Here is an 18,622-nt window from a genome sequence, read left to right as displayed (position 1 = left end):
TAAAATTCTAATTATTATTTTAAAACAGCTAGCCAACCACAACTTTTAAGCATTAATCATGAAATAACAGAACCCCTTTTTTACCTGACACATTCCAAAATTTTCACTAAAACAACATTCTAAATAATATGAATCATATGCTGACATGGTAAATAAAAATACTACTACTTACCATAAGTACACCATATGACCACCAATCAGCACTCTGTGAATGGCCTCTCCGATTTACTACTTCAGGAGCCATATACTCTACTGTACCACAAAAGGAGTAGGCCTTTTTTTCCTGATCTACTGACTCCTTGCTGAGTCCAAAGTCTATAACAATACAAAAACATTGAAAAACTTCAGAAAATACAAAACAACAATAGAAACAAAATAATGGGTTAAACATTAAAACAATTAGGCCAGGTATGATGGTGCATGCCTATAATCCCAGCAGCTCGGGAGGCTGAGATTGGAGGACCACAAGTTCAAAGGAAGACCTAGCAAAAAGTGAGGTGCTAATCAAATCAGTGAGACCCTATCTCTAAGTAAAATACAAAATAGTGAAAATAGTGCTGGGGATGTGGCTCAGTGGTCAAGTGCCCCTGAGTTTAATCCCCAGTACCCATAAAAAAAATTAAAACAATTAATGGATGGTCTACAATTACTCTTAAGAAAACTACAGTGAGACCAACAATAGAAAACAACCCGTATTTCATAATGATACACTATAAGATACGTAAATATGGTTGGGTTAAACCTCATGATCAAAATACCTGGCTTTAAGTCTGTACTACAATATCATGCAACAGTTTTTAATGAATAACAATTAAATCAAAGTTGTAAAATTAATCTAAATTTTAAAATAGAATAAGACAAAGGAGAGGTAGCAATTGAGAGTTTTTAAAATAATAAAAAAGCAAAATTTTGCTAAGGCAAGCTTGCATTTTTGTTTAAACTCTTCAAAGAACTAAACATGAATACAAAATCAATTTTATTTTTATGTACTAGGAATGGAAATTTGTAAACTGAAATTTTAAAAGTACCATTTTAACACCCCCCAAAATTCTAAGAAACCCACAGGCAAAAATATACAAAATATGTGTAAAATTTATATGCTGAAAACTGAAAACATTGATGAAATAAATAAAAGTAGTCCTAAATAAATGGAGAGATGTATTGTGTTTACTGGCAGGAAGATTCAATGTTGTTAAGAGGTCACCTCTCCAAAAACTGAACTATGGAATCAATAACACTTCAATAAAATCTTTGCAAATTTTTGTTAAATTAACAAATTGAGTCCGAAATTTATACGAAAAGGCAAATGAAACAGAACAGCCAAAACAGTTTTGAAAAAGTAGAAAAAATATGAAGAACTTAAACTCTTCAAGACTTGCTATAAAGCTACTACCAGTAATAAATATTCTCCTACTAGAGGAAGTGTAGATGATAACAGACTGAAATACACAGCTAGTTCTGCTATAACACTTGCTTCAAAATACAAATGTGTTTCAATGCAATAGATATATTATGAAACACTCAGCATAACAGGAATCTGGCATTGGCTTACACAAGGTCTTGTCTGCAAGAACACAGAAAATTGAACCTAGCTAAGATTAGCAAAGTAGAAATTCATATAAAGCACACATACCTGCAACTCAAACATCTACCAGCTACCTCAGTTAATCTTGTTATAAGTTATTCCTGTCCACTTCTGTTACTACTTTTCTTCCTATTTAATGTAATTTATCTTCCTCAACTTCATTATACCTTACAAAATAAAACCTTTCTGACATCCACTTCCACAAACAAATGTCAGGTATTTCTCAAGGTAATATACCACATTTATTGCACTCTTTGTGTATTTGTTTTTCCTTTCCTTTACTCTATTTTTTTTTTTTTTTGGACCAGGAATTGAACCCAGCAGAGATAAACCACTGAACTACTTCCCCAGCATGTTTTATTTTTTATTTTGTTTTGAGACACCATATCGCTAAGTTGCTGAGGCTGTTTTGCAACTTGCGATTCTCCTGTCTCAGCCTTCGGAGCCACTAGGCTTACCAGCATGTACCCAACTCTTTATATATTTCTTAATAATTTATAGTATGTAAAACAGTGATAATTTTGTAGTACCTATCTTTTTATAGTATTGTATTTCCTTTTTCTTCTTTGCTTTTTATTGGTGCCTTATAAACATTTGTGGGAATCATATTTGTTTACATGCAGGTAACATAATTCACCTTATTCACATACTTTCTATGATTTGGATATGAGCTATCCCCCCAAAACTCATGTGTTAGGCAATGTGGGAATACTGAGGTGAAAGATTGGATTATGAGAGTTGTAACCTCATTGGTGGATTAATAATTTAAATATACTTCTCGATAGTAACTGTAGGCAGGTGAAACATGTCTACAGGAGGTAAGTCACTGGGGGCTTACCTCAGTGATCATATCTTGTCCCTGACTCCACACACCCTGTTTCTCTGTATTTCTGTCTCTTTTTGTTTTCTATTTTTCTGCTTTTCAGCTTCCATGATCTAAGAAGCTTTCCATTGCCACATCCTTCCACCATGAAGGTCTGCTTCACCTCATGCCCCAAGCAATGGAGTTGACTGACCATGGACCGAACCTCTGAAACCATGAGTCCAGACTTTTCTTTCTCTAAATTGTTATTGCCAGGTATTTCAGTCACAGAAATGAAAAGCTGACTACACAAGGTCACTGCTATGATATCAAAAAATCTGGTTCAGAAGCATTTGGACTAGCTTGTGGGAGGAGTTCAGAAAAGTTTGGAAATGCAGGATAGGGAAGTATTAGAATGTTGTAAGCAGAGCTTAATGGAAAATTCTGGTGGGAGCTCAGAATACAAGGATGCCTATAATGATACAGATGGAAAAGACTCTGCTCATGAGGTTTCAGATGGAACTGAAGACTATTGAGAACTGGGATAGAAGCTATTTATAGTACATTCAGGTTAACAAAAAACTTGTCTACATTTTGCCTACGCTCTTAAGACTTTTAAATTCTCCAAATTTATAGGAGATAGAATAATTAACTGGGTGGAAGGAATTTCAAGGCAGTATATTATTCATGCAGTAGCATAGGTAATCCTAGCTACTTTTAATCAGGGTTACTGTGATAATCAGCAGCAGAAAGAAGAGAAAGGATTTGAAACAACTTGACAAGTAAAAAAAAGTATACATAAAACTGAGGCCAAAGAACATGTGGTTCAAACTGGTGGCAAACCACGGCATACTCCATGTGGTACTACTTCTCCAAGTTCTACCCTGATATCCAAGGAGAGTCTGGGAAGCTAAATAAAGGGTAGCAGGTTCAGAATCTCTATAGACAGTCTCTGAGAGAGTGATGCACGAAGATGTGAGAATGAAGACAGAGCTACATTGGAGACCCCCAGAATTAAGAGCTGCCAGTATCATGAAATGTCTTTCCAGGAAAGCTGCAAGAAGCAACAGGAAAAGTCAGGTCAAGTGAGAGGCCATGTGAGCTATAACTAGCAAGGCCCAAGTTCTTTGGAGCTCACATCTTGTCATGTGCACTAGATACCAGACATGGAGCTAAAGGATGTGTTTGCCCAGCTGGGTTTCCATCTTGTTTGGTTCCCATCCCTTCTGTCTGTTTCCTATTCCCTCACTTTGGAATGGAAATGTTTTCTCTGTGCCCTCTTATACTGAATGTATGTAACTTGTTTTGACTTGTACAAGGGCCCACAAACACTTTGCCTTGATTCTCAGAGGAGACTGTGAACATGGACTTTTGAGCAATGCTTGAACTGTTAAAACCATGAGGACTCTTGGAGATGGAATAAATGCATTTTGCATTGTGAGATGGGTGTTCAGTGTTTGGAGACCAGGGGTGAAATGCTATGGTTTGGATATGATATGTTTCCTGAAAAGCTCATGTGTTAGGCAACATAACGATGTTCAGAGGTGAAAAGTTTAAATTAGGTGGGTGCAATGGCACATGCCTGTAATACCAGCAGTTCAGGATGCTGAGGTTGGAATGTCTCAAGTTCAAAGCCAGCCTCAAGAAAAGCAAGATGCTAAGCAACTCAGTGAAACTCTGTCTCTAATTAAAAAACAAAAGGGATGGGGACGTGGCTCAGTGGTTGAGTGCCCCCGAGTTAAATCCCTGATACCCACCCCCCAAAAAAGTTTGGATTAGGATAGTTAAAACTTCAGCAGTGGATTAATACATCTACCATGAGCTGAGCAACTTTCTTCCACCATACCATTCTACTATCGTGTTCTGCCTTACTTTGGGCCCAAGGCAATGGAGTCAGGCAACTGTGGACTGAACCTCTGCAACCATGAGCCCAAATAAACTTTTTCTAAGTTTTTCTTGTCAGGTATTTTCATCACAGCAAGAGAAAACTAATACACCTATACTTCTCTTTCCCTCCTCTGTTCTCTCCCTCCTCCCCATGATCTGGCTTGCTCTATTTCACTCTATTCTACTAAACCCCCTTCTAATTTTATTACTATTTTCATTAGTGTATTAAAATTATAAATGAAACTGTATTCACTGTGGTATATTTGTACATGGATATATCATAATCTGGTAGATTTCATCCCCTACAACTTTCCCATGCTCTCCCTTGCTACCTCCCTCTCAAATCCCTTCCATTATTCTAGTGGTTTTCTATTCTCATGAGATTCACTTTTTTCTATATTTTTAATCTACAAATTCCACATGAGAGAAAACACTTAACCCCTGATTTTCTGTGTCTTTTTATCTCACTTAGCAAGATGTTCTCCTGTTCCACCCATGTACCAGCAAATAACATAATTTTATACTTCTTTATGGCTGAGTAAAACTCTACTGAACATATCCAACACATTTTTTATCCATGTGTCTTTTGATGACACCAAGGATGATTTCCATAATTTGCTGAGTGTGTCATAGTTTAAGATTTTAATGTTATACCTTTAACTCCATTTCCTCCATAAGTTCTGCAGCTTTTACTGTGTGATTTTGCATTGTGTAGTGATTAAGATCACATTAGGTCACACTGTAACAGAACTGGCTGTATATTGCCAGATAGTTTGTTGGAAAAGTGCAAAAGCAACCACTGAAGGTCATATTTTTTTCTGACAAATCATGCCAGAATATGAAGGATATTAATAAAAAAAATTCATTGTCCTACCAAAAGCAAAGGTTAATTCAAAATGGACCATAGAACTATATTCTAGTAAAATTTTAACTATCAATTTCTAAAAGGAAATGTAGGAAAAAATCTTTGTAAACCTGGGTCAGACAAAAATTTCTTAGAAACAACCTCAAAAGTATAATATATAGAAGAAAAATAAAAGCTGTGCACTGGACATCATCACAGTAAAAACTGGTCTTTAGATCTTTTCTCTTGCTTTTTCTCTCCTACTCACTTCCTTTCTTTCTCCTCCTCTATTTCCACTCTCTCTAGTTGAGTGCCCTTTCTCTTTCCCTTTCTTTTCCTCTCATAGTTTCTCTCTTACCTGCAGGGAGACACTTTGTTTGCTTAATAAACTCCCTTATGTCAAAAACAAAAACAAAAACAAAAAACTGGTCTTGAAAAGACATTTTAAGAAAATGAAAAAAGTAGTTAGATGGGGGAACATATTTGCAAATCACATTTTTGATAAGTGACCTGTACTTTTAGTATATAAAAAACAAAAAATTCAATATGAAAATAATAAATTTTTTCCAAATGGGAAAAAGATCTGAATAGAAACTCCTCCAAAGAAATACATATACGACAAGATGCTCAGTTTCATTAGTTATTAGAGAAATACAGATTAAAATCATAATTAGATATTACTATGTTTACTATTAGAATAGTTAAACTAAAACATACTAACACCAGGAAATGGTGAGAATAAAGAGCAACTGCAGCTCTCACACACATAAGCAAAATGGTACAACCACACTGGGAGAGAGTATGGAGGTTTCTCACTAAGTTAACTAAACACTTGCAATATGAGCAATAATGTTCTCCTTAGGTAATTATTCAAGTGAAATAAAATGTATTCATATAAAAACTTGTACTATTTATTGCAGTTTTATCCATTACTGCCCAAAACAGGAAATAATTCAAATACCCTTTAATTGCTGAATGGATAAACAAACCAAGGTACCACCATAAAATAGAAATATTACTCAGCAATTAAAAAAAGTAGTGATACATTAAAAAATATGGAAGAAAATCAAATGCAGTATGCTAGGCAAATAAAACTGGACTTAAAATGCTATATACTGTATGTCTATGTTTATATTGCTCTGTGGAAAAGGCAAAAGTGTAGGGACAGAAAGTACATTAGTAATTAGTTTGAATTAAGGGAGGACTGACTTTTAAAGGTCTAATTTCAGAAGCTACAGAACTATTTTATATTACTATCTTATTGGTAGTTATAAAAGTGTGGTATTTGTTAAAACTTGCAGAACCACACACAGAAAGTGTTTTTTTTTAAATTACCTTTGAAATTTGTTTTACATTAAACTTTGTATTTTGAAATAACTGTAGAGTTACATGCAGTTATATGAAATATTACAGAGATCTTGTTTACTCTTTATCCCATGATAACATCTTACAAAACCATAGTATAATAAAATAGCCAAGATATTAACACAGGTGCAATCAAGAAACAGATTCCTATCACAAGATGGAAAAGATGAATTTTACTGTAAGTAAAATTAAAAAAATAAAAAGCTACAAGAACAACCTTACTTTTAATGATAGAAGACCCACAATAACATTTTGTGGGCTAACAGATAAAAGTTCCTTTGTCATACTACTTCAGACAAAACTGATATTTAACACTAGAGTCTGCTCAGTAATCAAATGACAAAAATTTGACCATTATAAAACCAGTTGCAAGATTAAATGAGATAGACACTAAATGCTGGTTTTTCCAAGTTGTTAATTTGAATAAAATACATAGAAATCAGTTACATAAAGGAAGGGTTTGGGGACAAGGGGGTATCGAGGTATATTTCACATTGTTGCAAGCTTAAATGACTCTAACATTTTAAATTTTAAAAAGCATACCCAGAACCCAAGTTGACTAATTACAATTAAGCAAAAGTAATTCCAATGATGAATTTGCAAGTAATCTTAAAAAATATTAAAATTATTTTCTCATGTCCACATTTTCTATTAAATACTTAAGTACTGTGTGATTTAAATTTCTGATTCTATACATCATTTGTCTTTATTAGTCACCCCTAAATTATGGCCCTCAAAACCACATTATGGCAACCACAGAATTTATTTGAGCTCAAGTTATGATTAAGATTTTTATATACTATAGGTAAGATTTTGAAAAAAATTGTCATATACAAAATATAAATAATACATAAGCAAGAGTACAGATATCTGGGGATCTCTACTCTCCTTTTACTAACATTTTGCTATACAATCTAATCTCAGTATGAGGCAAATAATACTGAAAGTACAGTTAAAACAGGAAGTTTTCTATAGTCCACTGTCATTCCAGGTTGCTTGTTAAACATTAGGTCCATCCTTAATGTTTGTTTTTGCAATACCGGGGATTGAAACCAGGGGTGCTCTTATATTGAGCTACATCTCAAATCCACTTAGTTTTATTGTAAGACAGGGTCTTACTAAATTGCCCAGACTGGCCTTGAACTTGTGATCCTCCTGCCTCAGTCTCCAGAATAAATGGGATTACAAGTCTATGCCAAAAGCATTCAGCTGTCCTAAGGAGCTTTAATATCAACAGGTGGGGAAAAAAAGACCACTGCTCTAAGATTACTCTGGGAAAGTTCACAATGCTAGAAATGACTCATTCCTAAATCACTGCAGCCCACACAGCGCCCACTGCTGTCAATGCAAACAGCAATCAGTCTGCTGTATTTTGATTATAGTGTTTAAAATGTCAAGTAGGAAATAGGAAAAGAAAAAAAAGGTCGTAGGACATACAGAAGGAAAGACAAAGAAGGGAAGAAAAGCAGAAAAGAAGAAAAAACAAAAAGGAAGGAATAGAGAATAAAGGAATTAAAGGAAAAAGTGTAAAAGAATAAAGTTTTAAAATGATTGCTGTTAAGCTTCTCACTTTAACAAACCTCACTGGAATACTTGTGAGGTTTAATCCACAAATGTACTTTTCATCACAAAACTCTGAATTAGGTTATAATCATAAAACTGTAAATTATCTAATAGTCATTACCGTATATTTTCTTTAAAATAAATATTCATGCAATTTTAAGAAAAATAGTCTGCATTGTAAAAAATTATAAATCACACTTTCTTCTTTTTACATACCTTGTGTCCCCTGCTTATAAATTAACATTGATGCTAACTACTCTTCCTTCCTCAGTTTATGTCTCTAAAAGCTATAAAAGGTAGAATTCCAATTAGAAGACTAACTATAATACAACTTAGCATAATTATTCACCCAATTAAACTTACTGTAGTAGAGAGATAAAGGAAAGATTTATTCTATACTTTTATCCATCTCCTTTTTTCACCTCTGACAAAACAGGTATAATTTATTAAGAAAAAATGAAAGAAGCAATTAAATTCCAATTAGCTTTTTGATTAAAGTTCAATTGCTTTAAAATAAAAAAAACTGTTATATAAAATTTCAGAACTCTTTTGTTCTCTTTCTCATTCTTTTTCTTTTCTGCTTTCAATCCCTTGCAAACCTACATTGTTTTTATATACATGAAAAAAAGAATGAGACTATGAGATTCACTAAACTTTAACTTTGACATATTTACTTTCATTTTCAAGGTAACATCTTTATACTTTAATTTTACCTTGATACAGTGCACTAAGGAATTTAGCGCAACTAACCTTATAAACCTACCAGTTTAAAATTCTCTGTAAAGATCACGTCTTCATTTTATCTTTGTTCAGGCATTCTGATAATTAAATATAGAATGCACTATCTACTCAAAGCACATGTAAACTTTGAGATTGGTTCACTCAGCATAATGCCCTTGAACTCCATTCAAATTGCAGCAAGAATCAACAGTTCATTTCTTTTAAATGCTGAGTAGGATTTCTATTATATGGATGCATCACTGATTATCCATTTACCCTTTAAAGAACCCCAGGGTCATTTCCAGTCTTGAGTTTTTACAAACAGAAGAGCTCTGAACATTCATGGATAGATTTTTGTGTGAATGTAAATTTTTACTTCTCTAGATAAAGAGGAATGTGAATGCTGTGTGGTTTTACAAAATTGGTTTATATAATATTCTCAAAATAATAAATTCATAGATACAGAATAGAAAACTGTTTGCAGAGCAGGAAATGGGGAGAGAGGTTGTCACTATATTTAAAATGTAATGAGTATTGTAAAGTCTTTCAGCCTATGCTGAAAATAAGATCATGTATTTTTACTCAGGACATCAAATATCAATTTTAATTTGCACAGTGCCTGAATTTTATATTTGAAAATTATAATTAAAAACTATTATGAAAGCTATCTAACCTTTAATTAAACCTTTTTTCACTAAATAAACAAAATGCAAATGCAAAGAAGAAAGAAGAAAAAGGAAAAAGGCTGAGAGTAACAGTAAAATAATGAAAAACAGTGGGTTTAGTACATAAGAAAATCTGCATACCTGTTAACTTGATATGTCCTATTTCATCAAGCAAAATGCTGTAAATCAAAATTCATATTCAGTAAGATAGAATAAAATATTTTATGTAACACATCTACATAAAAACCATTATAAACTTAAAACAGGTCATAATTTGGCATATTAGAAAAATTTTAAGTAATTAAACCAAGGTTTGTTTATATGAAGATTACTTTTTACAAATCAGTTTCATGTAATTAATGTACTTCATACAGAATTTCTTATAATATTTTAAAAATGCAGTGGAGTATGTCAAAATGTAATTATAATTGTAGAAATATAGACAACAGTGATACATAAGGAGAATATAGTTTTACTTTTCTGGCTTCAGGTCTCTATATACAATTCCTAATTGATGCAGATGATCCAAAGCAAGGGCCAGTTCTGCAAGGTAAAATTTCACATCTTCCTCTGTAAACAGAACCTGAAATAAAATAATAATTTACCATTGATCTTTCTTCTAATATTGAGTATTTTTAAGAATGTACTTCTTTAAAAACCAGCAAATTTGAGAAAATAATAAGAAAGTAAACATAGTCAATTTTTATTTGATTGGAATAATGACTGGGTATACCAAAAAAGTAAAATTTCTAGATAGATAAAATTAATTTCTTAAATAATCCTTTCCTTAAATATTACCCATTTTAATGTTAATCTTTGTAAAGCATGATTATATCTTCTTATATTCTAAGTATACTATATGCAATTCATCTTTTTTGATGATCTTTCGGTGCCCTTAGGTATTTGAAGTATATAGGATATTTTGTTTTAACACTGTTAATTCCATTATTTCTCTTACTCTCTCACTATCCATTTTTGCTTCTCAGGTATTTCAGTTTTTTCCTGCTATACTAACCCAAAGTTTCTAACCTACCACTAAGACTTGTTAAACGAGTAGCTGTTATATCACAAAATTCTAAACTCATCATTGATTTATGAGGTACCTCTAAGTCTTTTCTGTTAGAAAGGTTTATGAGTTTATGACACTGTATTCCTCATTCTTTCTGTGCCTGGAAGTAGAACTGTTATAACAAAGGAGTACTAAACTTGAAACCAGAATACACAGTTTTATCAGACATCACTTAAGCCCTCTGAGCCTCAGTTTCTAAGTCTATAAAACAAGGAAAATATCTGCATTATCTCCCTAAAAAGGTACTTGTGAAATTTCAATTAGTTTATGTGGGGCAAAAAAAATATTTCTAAACTGTAAAATGTTCTAAGTACAACCAGAGCTATTATTATATAAGTTTACATATGTATTCATTCACAAGTGTTAGTTTATATACAGAATTGGGTACTACTCAATCATTACATGTAATTTTTAGAGTTTACTAAGGACTTCCAAATGGCAAAAAATATTTTTTCTAGCCCTGAGTTATTTTCATTAAAGAAAAACCTGGGTTACTAATAAGGCTCAAATTTTTAATAAAATATCATAAAATCTAATAACCAGTTTGGCCATTTAGTATTATGGCCATAGTATTTCACAATACATATTAAAACTACTAATAAAACTCCAGAGAGTTTAAGCAATTAAAGATAATTTTTGATATCCCATTTACTTTTTAAAATGATCAACAGAAAAAAACACAAATATTCATTATCTAAGTTTCAGGAACATTAATTTGAATATTAAAATTGCAAATGTATAAGAACATCATTGTCACATGACCATTTATATTAAAGAAGAATACTTGTTACTTGTTTAACTTATGGGAAAGAATAATGAAAATGTTCACTGAAACCTAACACAGGAGTAAACCATAAATAAAAGTCTTTTACAACTATAAAGGAAGAAGGCTAGAGATGTGGCTCTATGTACTTGCCCAGCATGCATGAGGCCATGGGTAGTTTGATCCCCATCATCAGGGAAAAAAAAAACTCAAAAGGAAGAAACATTGTCTAGGTTACAGTTTATGTCAAACCTACCATCATGTCATGAAGTTATCTGGTTAGAAAGATTCATAATTGACACAAATAAGAAATGTACTAAGTAGCAATTATGGAACAACTACAATTAACTATATGTCAAACATTGCACCTTTGTTATTTTATGACAATCTTCCAGACAACTCTGTGAAGTAGGTATTATCCACATTTTACATATGAGATTTGGTAAGTAATTTGCCAAAAATAACATAAGAAGTATGAGGTTCAGGAATTGAACACAAGGATAGGATATGTGCCCTTAAGAATGACCTTTTCCCCAGAAGCCACTTCTACCACATGCCATTCTACAATTTCATTGTAAATTTTAAGTTTGTTGCCAATAATGCTTTCCTATTATCTGATTCTCCTACTCATAAATCCCTCTTCAAAATGAAAATCATCCAAAATTTCAGTATGAAGAAAAACTCTATTAATCTTTTATTGCACTTGAAATTATTTGTGTATGTGTATGAATAGATGAGTTATATTAACATACCTGAAATCATACTGTATATATTACTCAGGGTTCTCCTTCATCCCCAGTTAATATTATGCTATAATGTTATAGTACTTATTCCCACTTAAACAGTTTTCAACAACTGCACAATATCAACCATACCCATTTGCCATGATTTATCTAATTGTTCCCCTTCTGGATAATTAGGTTATTTCCAGTTTTTCACTGTTTAAAACAACTGTGAAATATGCATACATTTTTACTGGTATACTGATTATTTTCCCAAAATGAATTCCTAAGAAATAAAACAGGTACAAAGAGGTATAAATAGTCCAAGATTCCTGATATACACAGTAAAATTAGTTTCCAAAAAGGTTACGATAGTTTCCACTCCCATCAGCAGTTATGATGGCATTTATCTTTCCATATCTATGACACCATCAGATAAACCATTAAACGTATTTCCACATTCGATATACAAAAATGGGATCAATACTGATTTAATTTAAATTTTTATTCTTATGATGAACATGTTTTGTTCAGTGGTCTTTCCATGTTTCTCATTCAAAACCAGTAATGTTTTTGCCCATTTCCCACTATTAACTTACTGTTTGGTCAATTGGGACAAGCCCTTTTAAATGTTAAAATCGTCACTTCCCCATCATGTCAGTTGCAAATATTTTCCAGCTTTGTGCTGTTTTTATGTTCAATAGTTTTTACTTTTATGTGGTTCACCTTATTCATCATTTCTCAATGCTTTTCCTTAATTGCTATAATGCTTAATAAGACTTTTTCCATTCAATGGTCAACTTAATATTCAGCTGCATTTTCTATTAGGATACAGTAATTATTTTCCAGACTAAGTTCTTTAATATAAGTGAAATTTACACTTCTATATGGTAGACATGGTATTTTCAATTTAAAAAGCCTAACCAATTATCAAATACTGTTTACTGACCAATTTCTTTGTCACAATCTATGATTCTTCCTTTATATATAATAATATGTCATATGTAACGGGATATTCTTAGGCCACATACTATGTTTATAAACTTATGTTGAAACTGTGATATTTGTTTATAGAAACTTCATAAAGTCTATTGTTGTTTTTGTTTTTGAGGTTTCACTATGTTTCCCATGCCAGCCTCAAACTCCTGGGCTTAAGAGATCCTTCTGCCTCAGTCACCCAAGTAAGCTGGGACTACAGCTGCACATCACTGTGCTAAATTCAAAGATTTAGAGTTTTAACAAAGAAATAGAGAAAAGGAAGGGTGTCCTTCAGACTTTTAAAAATTTCTTAGTACTTTTCATTTGTTTACTTTTCTGCATATAGTATAATTATGGCAAATGCAAACAAAAATTCCTATTGCAGCTTTCTTCAAATTTTGTTAAAACAATAAGTTAGTTTTGGAAGAACCAACAACTTTAAAATAACCAGTCATTCATTTAACTATATTTTCTTGATTCTAACAAATTAGGCCTGAGTTTTGTGTGTTTATATGTATATTGGTATATGTGAGTGTATGCATTGTGGGAAAGAGATATTTTGAAATGTACCTTTCCTTTAAAATATAAATAAAATACACTATAAAATTCCTTAACACATGCCAAAAATGTACTTTCAAAAGTCTATTTCTAAAGAATAAAAATAAGTATTATATTGGATTATTTAACAAAGTTTTTATATATACAAGTGAAGTATAACCAACAAACAACTAATTATAATACTCTGCCTATAGAAGTAAACATTGAATCAATTTTTTAAAGCCTGTTCAATGAATAAACTAATTTACTTTCTTTTGGGAAATGCATTTAAAATGCTTGCTCTTACCTAATATTCCAGACTTAGGAATCAAAACTTACTGACTGCATCTCTGTGCTAGTATGGGTTTAGATAGTCCCACATCGAGAATGGAGGTCTGAAGAGTTTAAAAGAAAATTAGAAATGACTACAGGGAAGAATTTTTCAAAAAACATTTTTGACACTTCTATAATCTAACACAAGAAATCATGAATTCTGGAGCCTTGTCATATTGTTGTCCCTATAAACCTTGGGACCAGCTTTTAAAAAGTTTCTTTAAAGAACCATCTTGGAAGGGGATTCCTAAACAGACCCTATTACATACTGAATTCTGTTCTGTAATGATAAATATACCAAGAACACACTCTATTGTTCATGCATGACATGTTCTGCACTAGAGCTAGACAGATATAAGCCAGAGACCTGAGCCACTTAATCACTGGCTACTATCCCAGAAACATATTGTTCCTTTTTCACAACAGGTTCCATAGTTCTGGGAAACCACAGTAGCTCTCCCACACCCAATACTGTAAATTCTGGAAGTGAGATGGTGAACCACTATCATCCAATTAAAACAGTCCTCCTAGTCTACCATTTCAAGACAAAATGAAGTGGACAAGAACAGGAGTTGTTCTCCTGCATGAAACATCTAAAACACAGGACAAAATATGTGAAATGTTTTTTTTTTTTTTCAAGACACTGGACAACTGTAAAAAAAAAAAAAAAAAAAACAAAACAGCAAATACTGAACGATGAGGAACAAACAAGGCATGTCCTAAAATCGGCCCAGCTTACCACCTGAAAAAAATTTCCAAAAAGTAGTGCAGGGAGTGCTAAATTAAATGAAGTCAAGAGACTACCTGATTTAATGGATTAGAGCTATGAGTCTGGGAGAAAGAAGACAGAATTCACAGGATAGAGAAACAGAACAAAGAAAACTGCAGAGAGAACTCTGGAGAGATGTAGACAGTCTCCTCAAGCATACAGCAGAGAAATGCTCAGCATATAGAAGGGAGGATACTATTCTGAACCAGGAAAAGAACCAAGGATTATAGGGATCAATCCATGGAACTCACATCGGGCCAGTAATAGTTCATGTTACCTCTAGCCAGAGCAGAAAAACCTCATACTTAAAGTATCAGAATAATCAGAAGGGTTTTACTTCAGTAGTAGAGCAAAGTTAACTCCTGACCAAATGCTATTCTGCTGCAGTTTAACAACCTTTAAAGTAAGACCTGAAGCTAAGATGTAAAACTACTTTGACATCCTGGGAAAAAAATGCAATATCCACAGATATCCATCACCTAACAAGGTACATTTCACAGTGTCTGCCATTTAGTAAGAAATTACCAATCATAGATCAGAGGAAAATACCTGACCCCAGGAAAAGAATAACTTTAAAGGATTAACAGAATCTACTGAGTTCACAAAGGACCAGGATAACTCCAATTCTCAACAGTCAGAATAAAACATCTCACAATTTGAAGGATGTTGGTTAAAGCATTAAGAAAAGTCCTGATTCAACAGTCGGGATATATTAACTCTATATAAAATGTTGCCCTAGTCCCATATAACAAAGCTTAAAATCAAGACCCAGAGTTATGGGTGTAAACCAATGGTAGAGAGCTTGTATAGCAAGTGTGAGAACCTGGAATCAATCCCTAGTACTGAAAAAAACAAACAAAACAACATCAACAAAGAAAAACCAAGACAATCAAAATATTTCAAATAACATACAAAGTGTTTTCAATAACACAACATCAGTTCAGAACAAAGCTATATATCATATAATTTATAGGAAAACAATGTATCTATAGCATGCAAAAAGTTACATTTACAATATCTACCATCCAATTAAAATGATCATGCAAGTATGCTGCCATTAAAACATGACAGAAGTCATAGACAATACTTACACAAATGGGGATGGCTCTATTACAATTAAATTTTATTCATAAAGAAAAAAAAATCTGTCCATATCTGGCCTAAAGACTATCATAGTTTGCTGACCCTAAGTTAAAGATTCATATTATAAACACTGAAAAACTACTAAAATAACAAAAAACAAAGTGCTATAGTTAATATTGTCAAGAAAACAGCAATGATAAAAATAAAATAGTACAAAAATTAGTTAAAAGGAAGAAAAAGAGAAAACAACAATGAATAAATGAGAATTAAGGGTATAAGTAGAAAAATGGAGATTTAACCCCAACCATTTCAACAATCATGAAAAGTGACATCTAAAATCCCATGTAAAGATATTTCAGATTGGATAAAAAGTAAGGAAACTTTAAGCTTCCTTAAGTATCACACATTAAAACATGAAGACACAAATAGGTTAAAATTAAAATAAGGAAGATGATACACTATGCTAATAGCAATACTTTTTAAAGAGAACCTGGAGTACTTTAATATTAATATTAAAGTGGATTTCAAAGTAAAAAAGGTAGAAAGTAAGTCAATGTAATGTTAAAAGGGTCAATTCCTCAAGAAGGAATAATGAACCTAGTAACAGAACTTCAAAAATAAATGAAACAAAATTTGACTGAAATTCCAAAATATACAAATCAATAATTATATTCAAAGATTTGTCTCAAAAATTTAGAAATTTGTACATCAAATTTTTTAAATTTATAAAACAAGCAGGTAGAAAATTAGTAAGAATACAGTAGACCAAATACTACTATTACCAAACTTGACCTAGTTGACATTTATAGAACCTTCCACCACCGAACAGAGAATTTTTCTCAAACGCACATAGAATATTTACCAAGATACACCATGTTCTAAAGCATAAAGCAAGTATAAATAAATTTGAGAATTCAAGTCAAAACAAAATGTTTAATGACTATCATGACATTAAATTAGAAATTAATATTGGAAAGATATATAGAAAATGACCAAATATTTATAAAATAAATAATGTTTCTAAATATCCAATGAGTTAAGGAAACAAAGGAAAATTAAAAGTAAGTTTAAAAATGAAGACGGGGGGGGGGGATGCCACATACAAATTTGTGGGATTGACATTAAAGCAGCAGTAACTAGAAGGAACTTTGTAACAATGCCTGTTAGAAAAGATGAAAGTCTTTGAATCAATAACTTAACATTTCATCTTAACAAACTAGAAAAAGAAGAGCTAATGAAACACAAAGTAAGCAGTAATAAAGGCTAAAGCAGAAAACAATGAAATGGAGAATGGAAATACAATAGAGGGAAAAAAATTAATGAAACCAAAAGCTGAATCTTTCAGGAGAAAAATAAAATTGATAGCCTCCTAATAACGCTAAGTTGGACAAAAAGAAAAAAAAAAGAGAAGACATAAATTATCAACATTAGGAATATGCAGCAACATCATTAACAATTCCACAGTTATAAAAATGATAATAAGGCAATATTATGAGAAACTTTATGCCTATAAATTTGGTAATTTTGATGGAGAAAATCTTAAAAAGCAGGGGCTAGCAAAGCTCACTCAAAAACGAATAAGTCTACATATAAATTGAATTTGTAGTTAAATACTTCATGGTAAACAAAACATCCAGGCTCTGATGGCTTCACTGGTTAATTCTATCAATCATTTAAGAATAATTATCACTGAATCTACATAAAGTCTTCCAAATAGTTGAAGAGGAAAAAATGCTACCCTACTTATCTTATGAAGAAAGAATTACTGTGCTAATATAAATAGAAAATACAAGAATATTACAGTCAAATATTCATCATGAAAATATATGTAAAAGTTCTTAAACTTTTAGCAAACACTATCCAAAAATAGTCAAAAAGGATAATGCATCATGACTAAATGGGACTCATACACAAATGCAAGGTTGGTTCAACATCTGAAAATCAATTACTGTAATTCACCACATTAAGAAACTAAAGAAGAAAAAACATAATCATCTCAATAAATGCAGAAAAAGTATTTGACGAAACATAACATCCATTAAAAAAAAAAACTCCCTATAAAGCAGTAAGAGAAGGAAAAACATCTTAAAATACCAACATTTAAGTTAACAGTTTACAGTAAAATTCTGCTTCCCACTAAGATCAGAAACAGGGCAAAAATATCCACTTCCACCAGTCCTCTTGGACTAGAGGCTGAAGACAATGTACAAAGAAAAAGAAATAAGTGATGTTTATAATTGAAAGAAGAAGTAAAACAACTTGGTCACAGAGAACAAATATATTGTCCTTGAAATCTATTTTAAAAAAATTCTAGAAGTAATAATTAAGTTGTGCTACACTGTGGTATGCAAACTCAATATAAGAATAAGTATTTCCATGCAGTTTAAAACTGAAATTAGGAAATCTATTTTATTGATTTGATGATAAAATTTATTTTTAGCATTAAAATATGAATCAGATAAATTTGACAAAAGATGTATAAGACCTATACATTGAAAAGATGACATAACTGAAATAAACAACTGGTAAATAAATGGAGAGAGAGATCATGTTCATGGATTGGAAGACTCAATATTGTTAAAATGTTAATTAACTGCAAAATGACCTATAGATTCAATGTAATCCCTATTAAATCCTAGCAGGCTTTTGTTTAGAAAGTGAAAAGTTTATCTTAAAATTAATATGAAAATTCAAATGAACTGAAAGAGACAAAATAACTTCTAAAAAGAAAAGCAAAGCTCAAGGATTATACTTGCCTGACTTCAAGACATATTATAAAAGACAATGTGCGATTACCATAAAGAGATAAATGAACAGAATAGAGTATCCAGAAATAGTCCTTCATATGTATGATCATTTGGTTTTCAAATAAAATGAAAGAAAATTCAGTCAAAAAATGAAAGTATTTTCCAATGATGAAGCTAGAACAACTGGATA

At 31.9% G+C, this 18,622-nt stretch overlaps 1 protein-coding gene across 5 annotated transcripts in view; it reads right to left on the bottom strand.

Annotated features, from left to right (window-relative positions):
- The window catches only part of RPS6KA6 (ribosomal protein S6 kinase A6), a 102,114-nt gene that overhangs the window by 31,090 nt on the left and 52,402 nt on the right, over positions 1-18,622 (bottom strand). For all 5 annotated transcript variants that reach the window (XM_079124510.1, XM_079124511.1, XM_079124512.1 and 2 more), the window contains 3 exons: positions 9,908-10,014; positions 9,573-9,610; positions 173-315 (listed from right to left, as the gene is read on the bottom strand). In XM_079124510.1, coding sequence (XP_078980636.1) covers positions 173-315; positions 9,573-9,610; positions 9,908-10,014 — 288 coding nt within the window. The remainder of the gene's footprint in view (positions 1-172; positions 316-9,572; positions 9,611-9,907; positions 10,015-18,622) is intronic.

This window comes from Sciurus vulgaris, assembly GCF_902686455.1.
Source record: "Sciurus vulgaris genome assembly, chromosome: X".
Taxonomy (NCBI): domain Eukaryota; kingdom Metazoa; phylum Chordata; class Mammalia; order Rodentia; family Sciuridae; genus Sciurus; species Sciurus vulgaris.
Note: the sequence above shows the minus strand (reverse complement) of the source record. Positions and strands in the feature narration are given on the sequence as shown.